Consider the following 15,391-nt stretch of genomic DNA (forward strand, 5'->3'; position numbering starts at 1 on the left):
AAGGCCCTGCCGCCGAGCAGCAGCGGGTGGGCCACATCATGGCCTCGCCGCCACCAATAAAATGCGGTGCCTTCCCAGTGTCGGGGGTTGTGGTGGGCCTCTCCTGGAAGATTTTCCCGGACCCCCCTGCCAGAGGACTTGTAAAATTCAGCCCTTTGTCCTCATTTTTATGTCAGTTGCATGCATGAAAGTGTTTAATTCTCAGTGAAAATGTGGAACAGTACATTCACCTACACTGTTGGTTCTTCCTTTTCCTTTCCTTTCATCTTTTGTACCTATCACTAAAGTGAGGGATGCCTCTGGAAAGCAAGTGAAAGAGGTTGGTGAGACAAACTCACTGCCAGAGCAATGCTGCTTAGACACGCCTGCTTCCATTTGTTACTGGCATGTGCAGTAGATGTGTATTTTTGTGCATTTTACACTTGGCCTCAGTGTACAATACTAATGGGTACAGGTCTGTACTGTTAGTCCACTGTTGCAGCTATCCAGCTTTTAAAAATGCTTCCTAAATAACAGCAACTAATCAGAGGTTGTCCTAACATGCTTTTCATATATTTGTGTGGTATAGTATAAAGAATATTACTGCTGTGACACTCCAGGTTTCAAGTTTATGTAGAGCTTACACTATTCATTTATTTTTAATTCGTATGGAAAAATGATTGACAGTAAACAAAATGAACTTTTTGAGAGAGATGAACATTTATCCATGGCTGACTGTTAACATGTTGGGAGAGATGTATATTTGCCATGTTACAAAACCAAAGCTATGAAATTGGGTGACTGGAGTTAACAGTTGCCCTGCATCACCTACCCAGACACTTGCTGTTTCACACCATATTGGAGAGTTGCATCACATGGCAGTAAAGATCCCATGAGAAACAGAATAAAATGCCTATTATTACGCGTTGACCAGAAGTTTCCTCTTGCTAGCCATAAAAATCACAAGTAAAATGAATTCTAGTAATGTGATTAATTGTACAATGCAATATTAGAACATAGGAAATAGGAACAGGAGTAGGCCATTTGGCCCCTCGAGCCTGCACTGCCATTCAACTAGATCATGACTGATCTTCTACCTCAACGCCATTTTCCTGCTCTATCCCCATATCCCTTGATGCCTTTAATATCTAGAAATCTATTGATCTCTGTCTTGAATATACTCACTGACTGAGCCTCCACCACCCTCTGGGTAGAGAATTCCAAAGATTAGCAATCGTCTGAGTGAAGAAATTCCTCCTCATCTCAGTCCTAAACGGCCGACCCCTTACTCTGAGATGGCGTCAGCTGGTTCTAGACACCCCATCCCGGGCAAACAACCTTAAATTTGGCCTTTTTAATTATTATTATGAAGAGCTGTAAATACCAGCATAGATAAAGAGCAAATACAGACCAACAGCTTCCAAACGGTGTACCCAACATTCCTTCTCCTGCACTGGAGAAAGCAAAACATATGTTCATGAAAATTTAAAGCGAGAAGTACAGTTGTGAGGGTACAAAATTGGCAATAGATTTCAATGTTTGTGGGGGGCGTCTATCTGGGACATGTTGCCTGGAAAACGTTGGATTATTAAATCAGTTTTGCTGGCAGGCAGTCACTTCCATAAAAAAGACATGATCAGTAAAGCCACTGTCCATATATGTTTTCTGCAGAAGATCCTGTTGTGAAATCAGGCGTATCAGAAATAATGCAAAGTAAATTTTAAAAAGCCAGAAATATTCACACAGTGGAGTTGACAGATCAGGTCTGCACCCAGGGATCCATTTTATACTGAAATTGTCCTCGCTGTGCTTAAAGCTCACAGTGAAGCTCAGCTTCTTAACTCATCCTTCATTTAATCAAACAAATCCTTACATGCAATTTGCTGCTTGATTAATTTTCTTTATGTTTAACAATAAAATCTCAGTAAATTCTTTGGACAAATTCGTATCTGAAATTTTCACTATCATGACAAATTGCTAATCTGATATTGTAAAATGGTTAAATATCAGTGCGGTTTAGAATCTCCTTTCAACAGTTACTGCCAAGTGAAGCAGTCATATGTATTAGTACAGAGCATTCTAACGCTTGCTTCCTATTTGTTATGTGGAGTACCCAGTGTTAGCGAAAGAAAAATCTGCCTTTGTGGTTGTTTATTTAAAATTACATCTTCTCCCTAGTACACTTACATGGCTGCCAGATGTTCACATTCTTTTTTAAACTTGAAATTTGTTTTTTTTTCATATTTCTTCCATTAAAGAAAAACATGAGAGTCTCGCCATTTACTTTTGAGAAAAATAATCTAATTGGTTATTTCATAAAAGCTGTTTTTCTAAATTATAAAATATATTTTGTTATATGAGGTATATAATTCCTCCTTTCAATTATCTGAAAAGAAGTGTGAGTATAAAATTTTTTCAGTAAATTTTCAACAGGAGGCTCTCCCTTCTAAAATTCTCTGCTTGTCGTGCTTTCTACAGTTTAAAAAAGATCTCATCAGTGTGCATGGACTACTGAACTGATTCCCTTGAAATAACACAAATCAGATAGAACACATAACATGAATTATGTTTTTAAAAAACAAGAAGCTAACCTTGGTTCAAACTGCAAACAAGTGATTTCACTGTTCACCAAAATCATAATTGGCAAAATCGCTATGTTATGATGCAGAAACACTGTGCTTATTTTTATGGTATGTCATAGTCATTTATTGTAATCACTATCTTTGTGGCTCTTAGCAGCAATGGGCTAATCTTGTGATAATCAAGTCAATTGGGAATGTCACAAGGAACAGTTTGTTTGAATACAACACTGGTTGCTCCCTGTAAAGCTTTGCAGAATGAAAGAAGATAGTATTTTTATTGTTGACCTGTATCGCCACATTCGCATTGGTCAAAAATCAACTCTGTTTTAGCTATAGATATCACGCCAAGCATTTTGTGGGTTTTAGCAGAGTAAGATGGAATACTATAAGCACCAGTTCCTTTTTTGAGTTGACAGTTAGTCAGAGTTAAAAGTATTCATTTTAAACCAGCTCAGTGTAGACTGGTAATGTAACAAGTAATATGAATTTTGTTAGACAACTCACACTGGTACTTCCTCCTGCACTTACTTGCCAGCAGGATTACTGGAAAGCAGTCAGAAATGAGAATCCCAGAATATGTTTCTTATCCAAGTTCAAGAGTACTGTGGCCAGATGTAGCATTACCAATGGCAACAAGTTCAACAGTAGCACCTCAAATAGCACATCAGCTGTAATTAGTTAATTTAGACAAGGGAATTGAAGCTGGGGCCGCCTTTGTTAGCAGTTTTAGCACCACACAAGGGAATGGATTGAACTACTAATCCATCAAAAAGCTTACAAATATGCTGCTTAATTGAAGGAAAGGGTTCAGAGGGGATCCTGGAACTGGTCTGAGACTTATCTATTGGAATGCATTTTACTCAGCTTTGATTTTTGACCGATAGAATCATAGCCATAATAGATCAATCAAAGAAAAAATTACCTTTTATTTGAAAGTTTCTGCGAGTTAATGACTTTTAGCTAATTCTCTAATTCAAAATTAAAAATCATGATGTCATCTCTTGCCTTCTCAAGTACAGGTCACCTTGCATCATTGCAGTTGATGTTTGATATGTCGAGTCATATGATAGACTGAGGGGGAACTGTAAAAGTGAACTTCTGTGCTGCCTTGCCCATATACACCAAAAATAAAAGCCATTGGATAAATTCATTTTTATTAGTAACTCCTCGAATTTACTTCTTTGTTGAAGACATCATGATTTCTAAAGCATTTATAAAATTCGCACTCATCTGCTCTCCTCCTACTCAATATAGCGCTTATGGAATCATAACCCGCTCATCCAGAGCTGCTCAGCCCTGTCCCCTGCACTCCCAAGAGTGTAAGGTGAAGGCTAGCTGCTGCAAGCCTGTGCAAAGTGACCCTGGTAATCCTCTCTGGTTTCTTCACCCTCCGCAGGTAACAATGTAGGCAGTCTCTTCCATATGGTGGACGACCTGGGCCGAGCAATGGAAACCTTGGTGACGGTCATGACCGACGACGAGACAACAGAGTAACCAGATGTGCTTTATCACAACATTGGCTTCAGATGTCAAGCATGGTTTTTATATGTTCATACAAAATATAAATGGATTGGACCGTACAGGTTTACAAGTTAAAAAAAAAAGAAACATCTATTTTTTTGTGAAAGGTAGTGGTAATATACTGTAGATTTCAGTAGTTTCCTATCTGTTATTGTTTTGTTAACAATGGCAGGTTTTACAGTTCTATGCAATTGTACAAAAGAATAGAATGAAAACATATAAAATCTTGGTAGCTACATACCTTGCCATTTCTTTGTATGGAGCGTGTTTCGGATTGTTAAATTTGTAACAATTATGAAGATTGTTCACTAAAAGGGTGCTTTCTAACAAAATATACATAATTTTATTGTTTATAAACCCCCATCCCCAGAACAAGACAATTTTGAAATTGTAAGAGGTAATGCATTTGTCCTTGCATCAATACAGCTCTAATCATATAAGCAAAAATGTTCATGATCAGTGTTCTTTATTTTTTTTCGTCCTAATCAGTAAAATATTGTAGCACATAGCAGTACCAAAACTCTTTATCTGACATTCATTCCCAAAGCTCCATTTTCTTTTAATGAAATGCCAGGAATGAATTGCTGCATCTCCCAGGAACTCACAATCACTCGAGCATAACAATCTCATAATTGAGAGCTCTTATTTGTTAGGCATTACAGACCTTTATCTACAAAATCAGTCATTAGTTACCATGTTATTTCTACCTCACTTTTTTGTTTTTGGATAAATTTTAACAGATTAAACACAGATTTAGATGGCATTCAAAACAAAAATTCTTAAATTTAAAAGTTAGATGCATAAAATCGTCCAATAGACTTCTCAAATTAACTCTCACAAATAGCCTATCCACAATCAGACAGAAGTTTTTGAGGGCATATGTGGCTGTTTGCAGTTACATTATCTTTCTAAGGCAACCTCGAACCGACTTTTTTAAGGCGTCATCATTTTTCTAATCCATTTAAATAAGGTACAAACTAAGGGTTAGTTTACTACGGATGTTGCTGCTAATATAGATATTTGCTTGCAGCAACTGTGTTCTCAGTTGTGATTTCATTAAATAGAATATTAGTTTTTTGGGGTGAGTCAGAAAAAAGCAGATGCAAAATATGAATTACTGTTACCTTAAAAATATCATGAGAAACATTTGAGTTCACTTTGTAAGACCTGAATGTATTTGACTATGGAAGTAATCAGTATAACTTGGTGCATAAATATCACTATGGCATGTTAAGTCATTTTAACCAGTATTGTTTGTTATTCAAATATCATCACAATATATTGCATTATGCATTATGTTAACATCTTCAATACATATACTAATTGTTTTGTAAAGTATATTTTCATGCATAATCACCACATACCAAGTTCCACACAATATATGCCTTACTATTGTATTATATATTGCTTTACTGTGTATACAAATAAAGCACGCAGTTATATTACTTACGCTGGTTATTTACATATTGTAGCGCATAGCACACTATTTGGTTTCAATCTTTAAAAACTACTGCTAAGAAGACAACTGCTGATGTTTATCGATTAGGTTATTATCAATAGTGATACTATGTAAGGTGCTAATTTCTCCACTCATCAGTTCATCATGATACGGCCACTGTACTTACCAATGGCTGTGATGAACCTGTGAACTGTTGTCAGAAGGTTGTGGGTTCAAGTTCCCCTCCAGCTCTTGAGCTCAAAAATTTAGGCTAACACTCCAGTGCAGTACTGAGGGGGTACTGCACAGTCGAGGTGCCATCTTCCGATCAGATGTTAAACCAAGGCCCTGTCTTCCCTCTCAGGTGGGCATAAAAGATCCCATGGCACCATTTCAAAGAAGAGCAGGTGAGTTATCCCTGGTGTCCTGGCCAATATTTATCCCCCAGCCAACGAAAATACCCACATTTAACTTACAGCCTCAGTCCATGCAAACAGCACTAGTATAGCCAGTAAATACTAAAAATTTACAGTTAGCTATCCTAGGGCTTTAATTTAAAAGGAATTTTTTTTCTAGGAGCGACCAGGTTTTTTTAAACAACAACAAACTATTTACTAATAAATGAAATCTTAAACAATACTGAGATAAATCTATTTTATTTTATTTAGAGATACAGCACTGAAACAGGCCCTTCGGCCCACTGAGTCTGTGCCGACCAAGAACCACCCATTTATACTAACCCTACAGTAATCCCATATTCCTTACCACCTACCTACACTAGGGGCAATTTACAATGGCCAATTTACCTATCACCTGCAAGTCTTTGGCTGTGGGAGGAAACCGGAGCACCCTGCGAAACCCACACGGTCACAGGGAGAACTTGCAAACTCTGCACAGGCAGTACCCAGAATTGAACCCGGGTCCCTGGAGCTGTGAGGCTGCGATGCTAACCACTGCGCTGCCCATGTCTGAAAAGACTTAATAACTTCTTATTCCTCCTAATCCTCATGCACATACACATACATTCAAAAACCAATGGTTAATGGTTAACCAGTTTTTAAAAAAAGTTTTAAAATCAGAGCTATCTCTTAGGAATAATAAAATAACTGGGTTGTAAGTCCTGGTAGGTTGTTTTCCTGGATCGGTGAGGTGTTCCAGAGGCGAATAATCAGATGCCACGTGGCTGCTGGACGGACAAAGAAGTCAGGGCAGGTAGTGCAGGAGTCCCCAGAGGACATCCCACTTTCATTCAGTTCTGGGTACCGATGAGAGAGAGGATTTCTCTGGAGAATACACCGAGAGTCATGACCGGAATGTCATGGCTGACTCAGCTGTGCTGGAATGGAGAAAAAGGGACAAGAGGGCAATAGTGGTAGGGAGATTCTATGGTTAGAGGAACAGATAGGTGTTTCTGTAGTTGCACACGTGATTCCAGGATGGTATGTTGCCTCCCTGGTGCAAGGGTCTTAGATATCACCGAGCGGCTACAAAGTATTCTGGAGGGTGAGAGTGCACAGCCAGAGGTCATGGTCCACGTTGGTACCAATGACTTAGGTAGAAAGAGGGATGAGGTCCTGCAAAAAGAATTTAGGGAGCTAGGTAGCAGAATAAAAAGTAGGACCTCAAGAGTTGTAATCTCTGGGTTTCTTCCGGTGCCACAGGCTAGTGAGTATATGAATAGGAGGTTAGAGCAGATGAATGCATGGTTGAAGAGATGGTGCAGGAGGGAGGGCTTTAGTTTCCTGGATCACTGGGTCTGTTTCTGGCGAAGGTGGGATCTGTATAAGATGGACGGGTTGCACCTGAACCAGAATGGGACCGGCATCCTTGCTGGGAGGTTTGCTAGTGCTGTTGTGGGGGGCGGGGTGGGGTTTAAACTGATTTGGCAGGAGGATGGGATACAGACTGGAAGCACAGTAGGGGGTGTTGTACAATCAAATATAAATGAGAGGCTCAGTCAATCTGGAGGGCAGAGTAAATGTAGACCTGTTAAGGCTCAAGCAAATAATACAAGGCTGGATTGTATCTATTTTAATGCAAGGAGTCTTACTAGTAAGGCAGATGAATTGAGGGCATTGATTAACACATGGGAATATGATATTATTGCTATCACTAAGACATGGTTGAGGGAAGGGCAGGACTGGCAGCTTAATATCCCAGGGTATAGAATCTTCAGACGTGATAGGGGAGGGGATAAAAGAGGAGGTGGCATTAAAGAGTCAATTACTGCAGTAAGGAGGAATGATATCTTAGAAGGTTCCTCTAATGAGGCCATATGGGTAGAACTTAAAAACAAAAAGGGGGCTATCACTTGACTGGGAGTTTACTACAGGCTTCCAAACAGTCAGGCAGTGATAGAGGGGCAGTTATGTAGGCAAATCTCAGAGAGGTGTAAAAATAATAGGGTAATAATAGTAGGGGATTTCAACTTCCCCAATATTAGAGGGCAGTATTAGTGCAAAAAGCTTAAAGGGGGCGGAATTCTTCAAGTGCATTCAGGAGAGCTTTTTGAGCCAGTTCATAAGAGAGTCCTACAAGAGGAGGAGCGGCACTGGACTTAATCCTAGGGAATGAAGCCGGACAAGTGGTAGAAGTGGCAGTGGGGGTGCATTTCAGGGATAGTGACCATAACTCTAAGATTTAAGGTTGTTATGGAAAAGGACATAGATGGACCGGAAATAAAAGTACTGAATTGGGGGAAGGCCGATTTCAATATGATAAAACAGGATCTGGCCAAAGTGAACTGGGAGCAGCTTCTTATAGGAAAGTCTACATCAGACCAGTGGGAGTCATTTAGAAAGGAAATTGTGAGGGTTCGGGTCCAGCATGTTCCTGTAAAGGTGAAGGGTAGGACCAACAAATCAAGGGAACCCTGGATGTCAAGGGATATAGAGGATTGGATAAGGAAAAAAAAAGAGGTGCATGGCAGATTCAGAGTGCTGAAAACAGCGGAGGCACTGGAGAAGTATGGAAAGTGTAGGGGAGTACTTAAAAAAAGTAATTCAGAGAGCGAAGAGGGGGCATGAGAAATCACTGGCAGCCAAGATAAAGGAAAATCCCAAGGCATTTTATAAGTATGTTAGGGGCAAGAGGATAACCAGGGAAAAAGTGGGGCCCATTAGGGATCATAGAGGCAATCTGTGTGTGGAGCCGGAGGACGTAGGTGAGGTTTTGAACGATTACTTTTCATCTGTGTTCACTATGGAGAGGGACGATGTAGGTGTAGTGATCAGGGAGGGGGATTGTGATATACCTGATCAAATTAGCATTGAAAAGGAGGAAGTATTAGCGGGCTTAAAGGTGGATAAATCCCCAGGCCCAGATGAGATGTATCCCAGGCTGCTATGTGAGGCAAGGGAGGAGATAGCAGGGGCTCTGACACAAATTTTCAAATCCTCTCTGGCCACAGGCGAGGTGCCAGAGGACTGGAGGACAGCGAATGTGGTGCCATTATTCAAGAAGGGTAGCAGGGATAAGCCTGGTAATTACAGGCCTGTGAGTCTAGCGTCAGTGGTAGGGAAATTATTGGAAAAAATTCTGAGAGACAGGATTAATCCCCACTTGGAGAGGCAGGGATTAATCAGGGATAGTCAGCATGGCTTTGTCAGGGGGAGATTGTGTCTAACAAATTTGATTGAATTTTTCGAGGAGGTGACTAGAGGTGTAGATGAGGGTAAAGCAGTTGATGTCATCTACATGGATTTCAGTAAGGCTTTTGATAAAGTCCGGCATGGGAGATTGGTTAAGAAAGTAAGAGCCCATGGGTTCCAGGGTAATTTGGCAAATTGGATTCAAAATTGGCTTAGTGGAAGGAGGCAGAGGGTGATGATAGAGGGTTGTTTTTGCGAATGGAGGCCTGTGACCAGTGGCGTAACGCAGGGATCGGTGCTGGGACCCTTACTGTTTGTAGTGTACATTAATGATTTAGACGTGAATATAGGAGGTATGATCAGTAAGTTCACAGACGACACGAAAATTGGTGGTGTCGTAAATAGTGAGGAGGAAAGCCTTAGATTACAGGACGATATAGATGGGCTGGTAAGATGGGCGGAGCTGTGGCAAATGGAGTTTAATCCTGAGAAATGTGAGGTGATGCACTTTGGGAGGACTAACAAAGCAAGGGAATATACAATGGATGATAGGACCCTAGGGAGTACAGAGGGTCAGAGGGACCTTGGTGTACTTGTCCATAGATCACTGAAGGCAGCAGCACAGGTAGATAAGGTGGTTAGGAAGGCATATGGGATACTTGCCTTTATTAGCCGAGGCATAGAATATAAGAGCAGGGAGGTTATGATGGAGCTGTATAAAATTCTGGTTAGGCCGCAGCTGGAGTACTGTGTACAGTTCTGGTCACCACGCTATAGGAAGGATGTGATTGCAATGGAGAGGGTGCAGCAAAGATTCACCAGGATGTTGCTTGGACTTGAGCATTTCAGCTATGAAGAGAGACAGGATAAGCTGGGGTTGTTTCCTTTGGAGCGGAGCAGGCTGAGGGGGGACTTGATTGAGGTATGCAAAATTATGAGGGGCATTGTTAGGATAGATAGGAAGGAACTTTTTCCCTTAGTGGAGAGGTCAATAACCAGGGGGCATAGATTTAAGGTAAGGGGCAGGAGGTTTAGAGGGGAGTTGAGGAAAATGTTTTTCACCCAGAAGGTGTTTGGAATCTGGAACACACTGCCTGAAGAAGTGGTAGAGGCAGGAACCCTCACAACATTTAAGAAGTATTTAGATGAGCACTTGAAATGCCATAACATACAAGGCTACGGGCCAAGTGCGGGGAAGTGGGATTAGTTTTGGACGGGTGCTTGATGGTCGGCGTAGGCGCGTTGGGCCGAATGGCCTGTTTCTGTGCTGTAAAACTCGATGACTCTATCCTATGAAAGGCCCGCGCTGTCCACTTAAGTGCCTGATTGGTACTAAATTCGGCAGGCCTTCCAGAATAGAGGTGATATGGGGATCTCAGCGTCGGTTTCTCCCAGTGTCAAGACCTCTGCCACCAAGATAAAATTTCCCCCCATGAGTTTGCATGGTTTATACCTTACCTTGCAGTCATAACCCTGTATCTTGACAAGTAAACATTGCAGCCTTGGCAGTGCACTCATTAATGGCTTCTTCCAGATCATTTCGAATGGTTCGTGGTCTGTCTCTGCCACAAATCTCTTCTTGATAAGTAAGTGTGGAAGTGCATAACACCAAAGACTAAAGCTACCATTTCCTTTACATATTAGAATAATTGGCCTGAGCCGGTGATAACATTTTGGAGCTGAAAGCTATCGGTTGCCCCTTCTGCAATATGCATACCCCGAGGCCCTTCTGAGAAGCATCATCTTCCAGAGTGGTCACCTCTGCTAAGTTATAAAATTGAAGAACTGACACATCTTCAGACAATTACTTCGTCAGCTGGTCAAACACAAACTGATTTTCCTGCCGAAGAAAAGGAATCTTAAGTAAATCTATAAGCGATGAAGCTTTTTGTGTAAAATTTGGGATTATACAGAGATAAAAAGTTGAAATGACCCAAACATCCTTGGAGATCTTCCTTGTCTTGAGGTACTGAATATCTTACAGTTTGCTGGGATCAGGTCAAGTGCTTTGACTCGAATAAATCAACCCAAAAAAATTGATCTGGTGTACGTTAATCTCGCACTTGTGACTATTGAACACAAGCCCCTCTCTCCTTGCTGCCGGCATGAGAGAGTGTAAATTGCGGCCATGCTCTTGTTTGCCCTTCCCTACAACAGCTATGTTGTCCACGATGCTAATACATCCTGGTATTTGGCTGGTAATGCGTTCCATGTGCTATTGAAAAAGATCTTGGCTTATGGAAAGGCCAAAAGGAAGTTGCTGAAAACAGTAAAGACCAAAGAGAGTGCAGAATGTGATCAACTCCTGGGAGTGTTTTGCCAGGTGGACCACGGAAGAACTGTGCTCCTGTAAAACTTGGGTTTAGTACTTCCAGAGTGGGATCTTGTGTGGACAACATTTGACAGCCCTGTTCAATCTACAAGGATCCAAATAAATACAGATAGCTCCATCCTTATTGGCGACACAGGTAATGGAACTACACCCATCAGTGTGCTCTTGTACCTTCCTAATGCTTCCGTCTGCTTCCATTTTGTCAGGCTCAATCTTGAGTTTGCTCTGTCTGTGCGGGTGGATCAATTGACGGTGTTGCATCATCACGTAGATGCAATGTGGCTTCCGCTTGAAACTGCCAATCCTGTCGAAGCAGTCAGGATACTATGAAATAAGATCACCGATGGAACTGATCAGTTTGTTTTTCACGATTGGTCTACTTCCCTGTTGATGGCTAATCCCATGATTTGTAATTAGGGTTAAGTCCCTACACGCCTGTAGGCCTGCAATTGCTGGTCCAGTAGTCTGAACGATATAGAATATTTGGAATGTCTACGCCGACTGATTGTATGACAGGCTAGCATGATGGAACCCAAATATGGAATTGCTGACCCATTATAATTGGTAAGCTAGGTGCTCGTAGGTGTCACCATGGCTTGCCAAGTCTTCAGGTACATATTCTTGAGATTTCACGGAGGGAGTATGTTTGCACCCGCCCCTGTATCAATTTTTGCCGATAGCACATGTTTGCTTTCTCTCCTGGAACATACAATCTGTACAGGTGCAAATGCTTCCAATGGTGTGATGGAATCAATACATTCAGTGGCATTCACTTTCTGAAAAGTTTGCTCCTCACATTCCTTGGAACCCTGATCACTATCATTATCATCTCTATGGTCATTTCCATTTACTACCTCATCTATTTGTCTTTCAGTGGTTCCAGTGCTTACTAGGATGTGGCACCTTGTTGTTGTCCACTTGACTCTCGTCACGATTTCTGTTCGTCTCACCAGGTTTGGCACTCTCGCTTCCTGTGCCCCTTTGTTCCACATGCTTTGCACACAGCATAGAATGCCGGACAGCTCTTTGGCACATTTAGGAATCCACATCTCTTACATATTTTTCCAGACTTAGAACCTTTGGCCAATGGAGTAGAACACAAAGATTGCAAACTTTCTTGTCCTGCAATAATCGCTTCGTACTTACATCCGTCCTTGACTAGTGAATCAATGGTGTAACCTTTAGGTTTCTCCAAGAGATCCTCGATGTGTCTCGATTGGCATTGACGCAATGACTATTTCAATGATTCACTCTGCGAGTTCTGCTTCTGAGAAGTCGCAGTCACGTCCCTGTCTCGACATCCACTCACAAAATGATCAATAGACTCGTGTGGTTGCTGACGAAAAGACATGAGCTCAGGACGGCGAATATGGAAAATAAGCTTGATCATCAGTTGATCTTCCAGCGTAGACCAAATCTTATCAGGATCTTTTAGTTCCTCCTCTGCAAGCCCAAAAGTATTCAGCCAGTGTAAACCTTTGTTGCCTATAGCAATGCACATTTTCACAGTTTGCTTATCTGCCAAGTCGACGAAGCACAATTCAACTCACGTTAAACAATTTGAACTCAGACAAGATCAGCTGCTTTCCAATTGATGGATGGAAACTTGGTAGTCATCCTTGCAATGTTTCTGAAAATATCAGCTTTCTTCACAGTTAAAAGGAACTGCCTTGCTGTTCAAGAAAAAAAATACTGCAGCAGCAACTGCCTGCACTTCCACAGCCAGCAGAAAGATATTATAAGGCTTTGACTGCGTGCTGCTGTCTCAAAGTTCACGTGCTTTCTGGTGGGCCCACCCACGAAGGGTGGTTTAGGCCTGAAACAGCTTAACGAACAAAAAGACAGCAATGGTGCTATATTTTCTCATAGCCCTGATTCATTTGTTCGATCACCCAACCTCAGCACAATCAATACTATGGCTTACTCTGTCCCCTGCTGATCCAGTGGTCCAATATAGCTACCCAGTGTCTTTGCCCAAGTATTGTTTTATCGCTACACCTCTCGATGTGATGTGTACAGGATCTTCCCTAACTTACAGATTCCCTCTACAGGTCCAGAATTACCTTGATGTACTCCTATATGCGGGTGCTTTCTGAGAATTCGACTTCCTGTTGGAACTGAGATCTCTGCTCAAGTCTGTGACAGGCCGATTTCACAGCTAAACTACAAACAACCTTACCCTACACAAATGCAGAGCTGCCTACACAGGTGTTGCAAATGACACAGTCAAAAGTCAGGTCCCTCTGAGTCTTTGAGGATCTTCCAAAGTCTGTGAACTGACACCATGTTGGACATGGTGGAGTTTAAAATTGGGAAATCTCCACAGCTGCCACCATATTACATATAATACATTATATTAGTGTTAGTGTTAACTATACACAAGTACCAACCACACATAAGGGATTGGTTAACACATCATGTGGGTTCTTTATTGATGACCATGCTGCACGTGTACAATTAGAAATTATCTTGCATAGGTCTGGTCTGGGCGACTACTCTCTACAGACTCACATGGTAGAAGTCATGGTGCATTACATCATTTCCCTTGCACTGTTGTATATCGAAAACATAACCACACCTTCTTAAAGATGTACCACAACAGCTGTATGGCCAGGGAACATTGGTTACATTGGGCTGAATTTTACTAGTGTGCTGCAGTTCGCAGCGGCGCACTCTTCAAATGGCGTGCATCGCGCGCCGGTGTGCCGTCCCTGAGGCCCCGCGATATTACGTGCAGGGGCTCATTAAAATAGAGGGGGCGGAGCGGTCGCCCCCGATGACGTAAAGGGGTGGCCGCCGTGTCCCCGGCAACGGCATCCAGCACCACCACACAGGCGCCGGCGCCATTTTTAAAGGGCTGTAAGCTCTTCAGTAGCCTTTTAAAATTTAAAGGTCCCAATCTCCGGTATGTAACAATACAACGTCATGTCAGATGGAAATCACTTCTCCCACCTCCCTAATGGGTAAATTAAACATTAATCACACTCTTCCCCCCATAATAAACCTTTAATAGTGTTCCGAGCTTCCCCCCCAAAATTTGTTCCCTTTGACCCTCAACCCCTTCCCACCACCCCATTAGCCAGTAAAGATTGTTTACCACGGGGCATGGATTTAAGGTAAGGGTCAGGAGGTTTAGGGGGGATTTTGGGGGAAAAGAATTTTCACCCAGAGGGTGGTTGGAATCTGGAACGCACTGCCTGAAGAGGTGGTGGAGGCAGGAACCCTCACAACATTTAAGAAGTATTTAGATGAGCACTTGAAACGTCATAGCATACAAGGCTACGGGCCAAGTGCAGGAATATGGGATTAGAATAGTTGAGTGCTGGATGGTCGGCATAGACACGATGGGCCGAAGGGCCGATTTCTGTGTTGTATAACTCTATGACTCTAAACCTGCTGTGGTTAAACAAGAAGCAGGCATGTTTGCGGTGGGTTGGGTCAGACTTCACATTTTTACCAATTTAACCCCTTCCCACCCTTTGGGTGCGGTGTTAAAATTACCGCCGGGGAGAATCTGACTGCATTCCCAATGCATCTACAGCCTTCGCCGCTTATAGTGGGTGTGTTCATGCAAAATGAAACTTGCCTGTTCTATGCAATGGCTGGTATAACGTGGGAGCGTTATACAGTACTACAGACAAGATGGATGGCTTTGTCATTCATTGATGATGTATTTTTGGGATAATGAAGGTTAAATCTCCACAGTGTTCACACACAATGATTTCGTCAGAATTGTTAGCTGCAAAAAGCCTTGATGTAGTGATCAAAGAAGCCACTTGTGTTCGCTTGATGAGTGAATGCAGTCCTTGAGAATAAAAATTTATACATTAACACTGTGGCTGTAGGTCTATCTTTGATAAATCTGATTGGTTCTGTGCCAATAGCTGTCCATGAACCCTTGTCATTAGTAGAAACTACAGCGCAAATGGCTACTTCAATAATAATTCAA

The 15,391-nt window shown here is 41.9% G+C and overlaps 1 protein-coding gene across 8 annotated transcripts in view; it reads left to right on the forward strand.

Moving 5' to 3' along the window:
- Positions 1–5,527, forward strand: part of dmd (dystrophin) — a 1,950,296-nt gene extending 1,944,769 nt beyond the window's left edge. For 7 of the 8 annotated variants that reach the window (XM_068040554.1, XM_068040555.1, XM_068040559.1 and 4 more), the window contains one exon: positions 3,958–5,527. In XM_068040554.1, the coding sequence (XP_067896655.1) occupies positions 3,958–4,055 (98 nt within the window). In that variant the 3' untranslated portion in view covers positions 4,056–5,527. Of the gene's footprint in view, positions 1–287; positions 320–3,957 lie in introns of all 8 variants that reach the window. The other variant, XM_068040560.1, reaches the window with a different exon arrangement.
- The last annotated feature ends 9,864 nt before the right edge of the window (positions 5,528–15,391 follow it).

Source organism: Heterodontus francisci, chromosome 10 (assembly GCF_036365525.1).
Source record: "Heterodontus francisci isolate sHetFra1 chromosome 10, sHetFra1.hap1, whole genome shotgun sequence".
NCBI lineage: Eukaryota > Metazoa > Chordata > Chondrichthyes > Heterodontiformes > Heterodontidae > Heterodontus > Heterodontus francisci.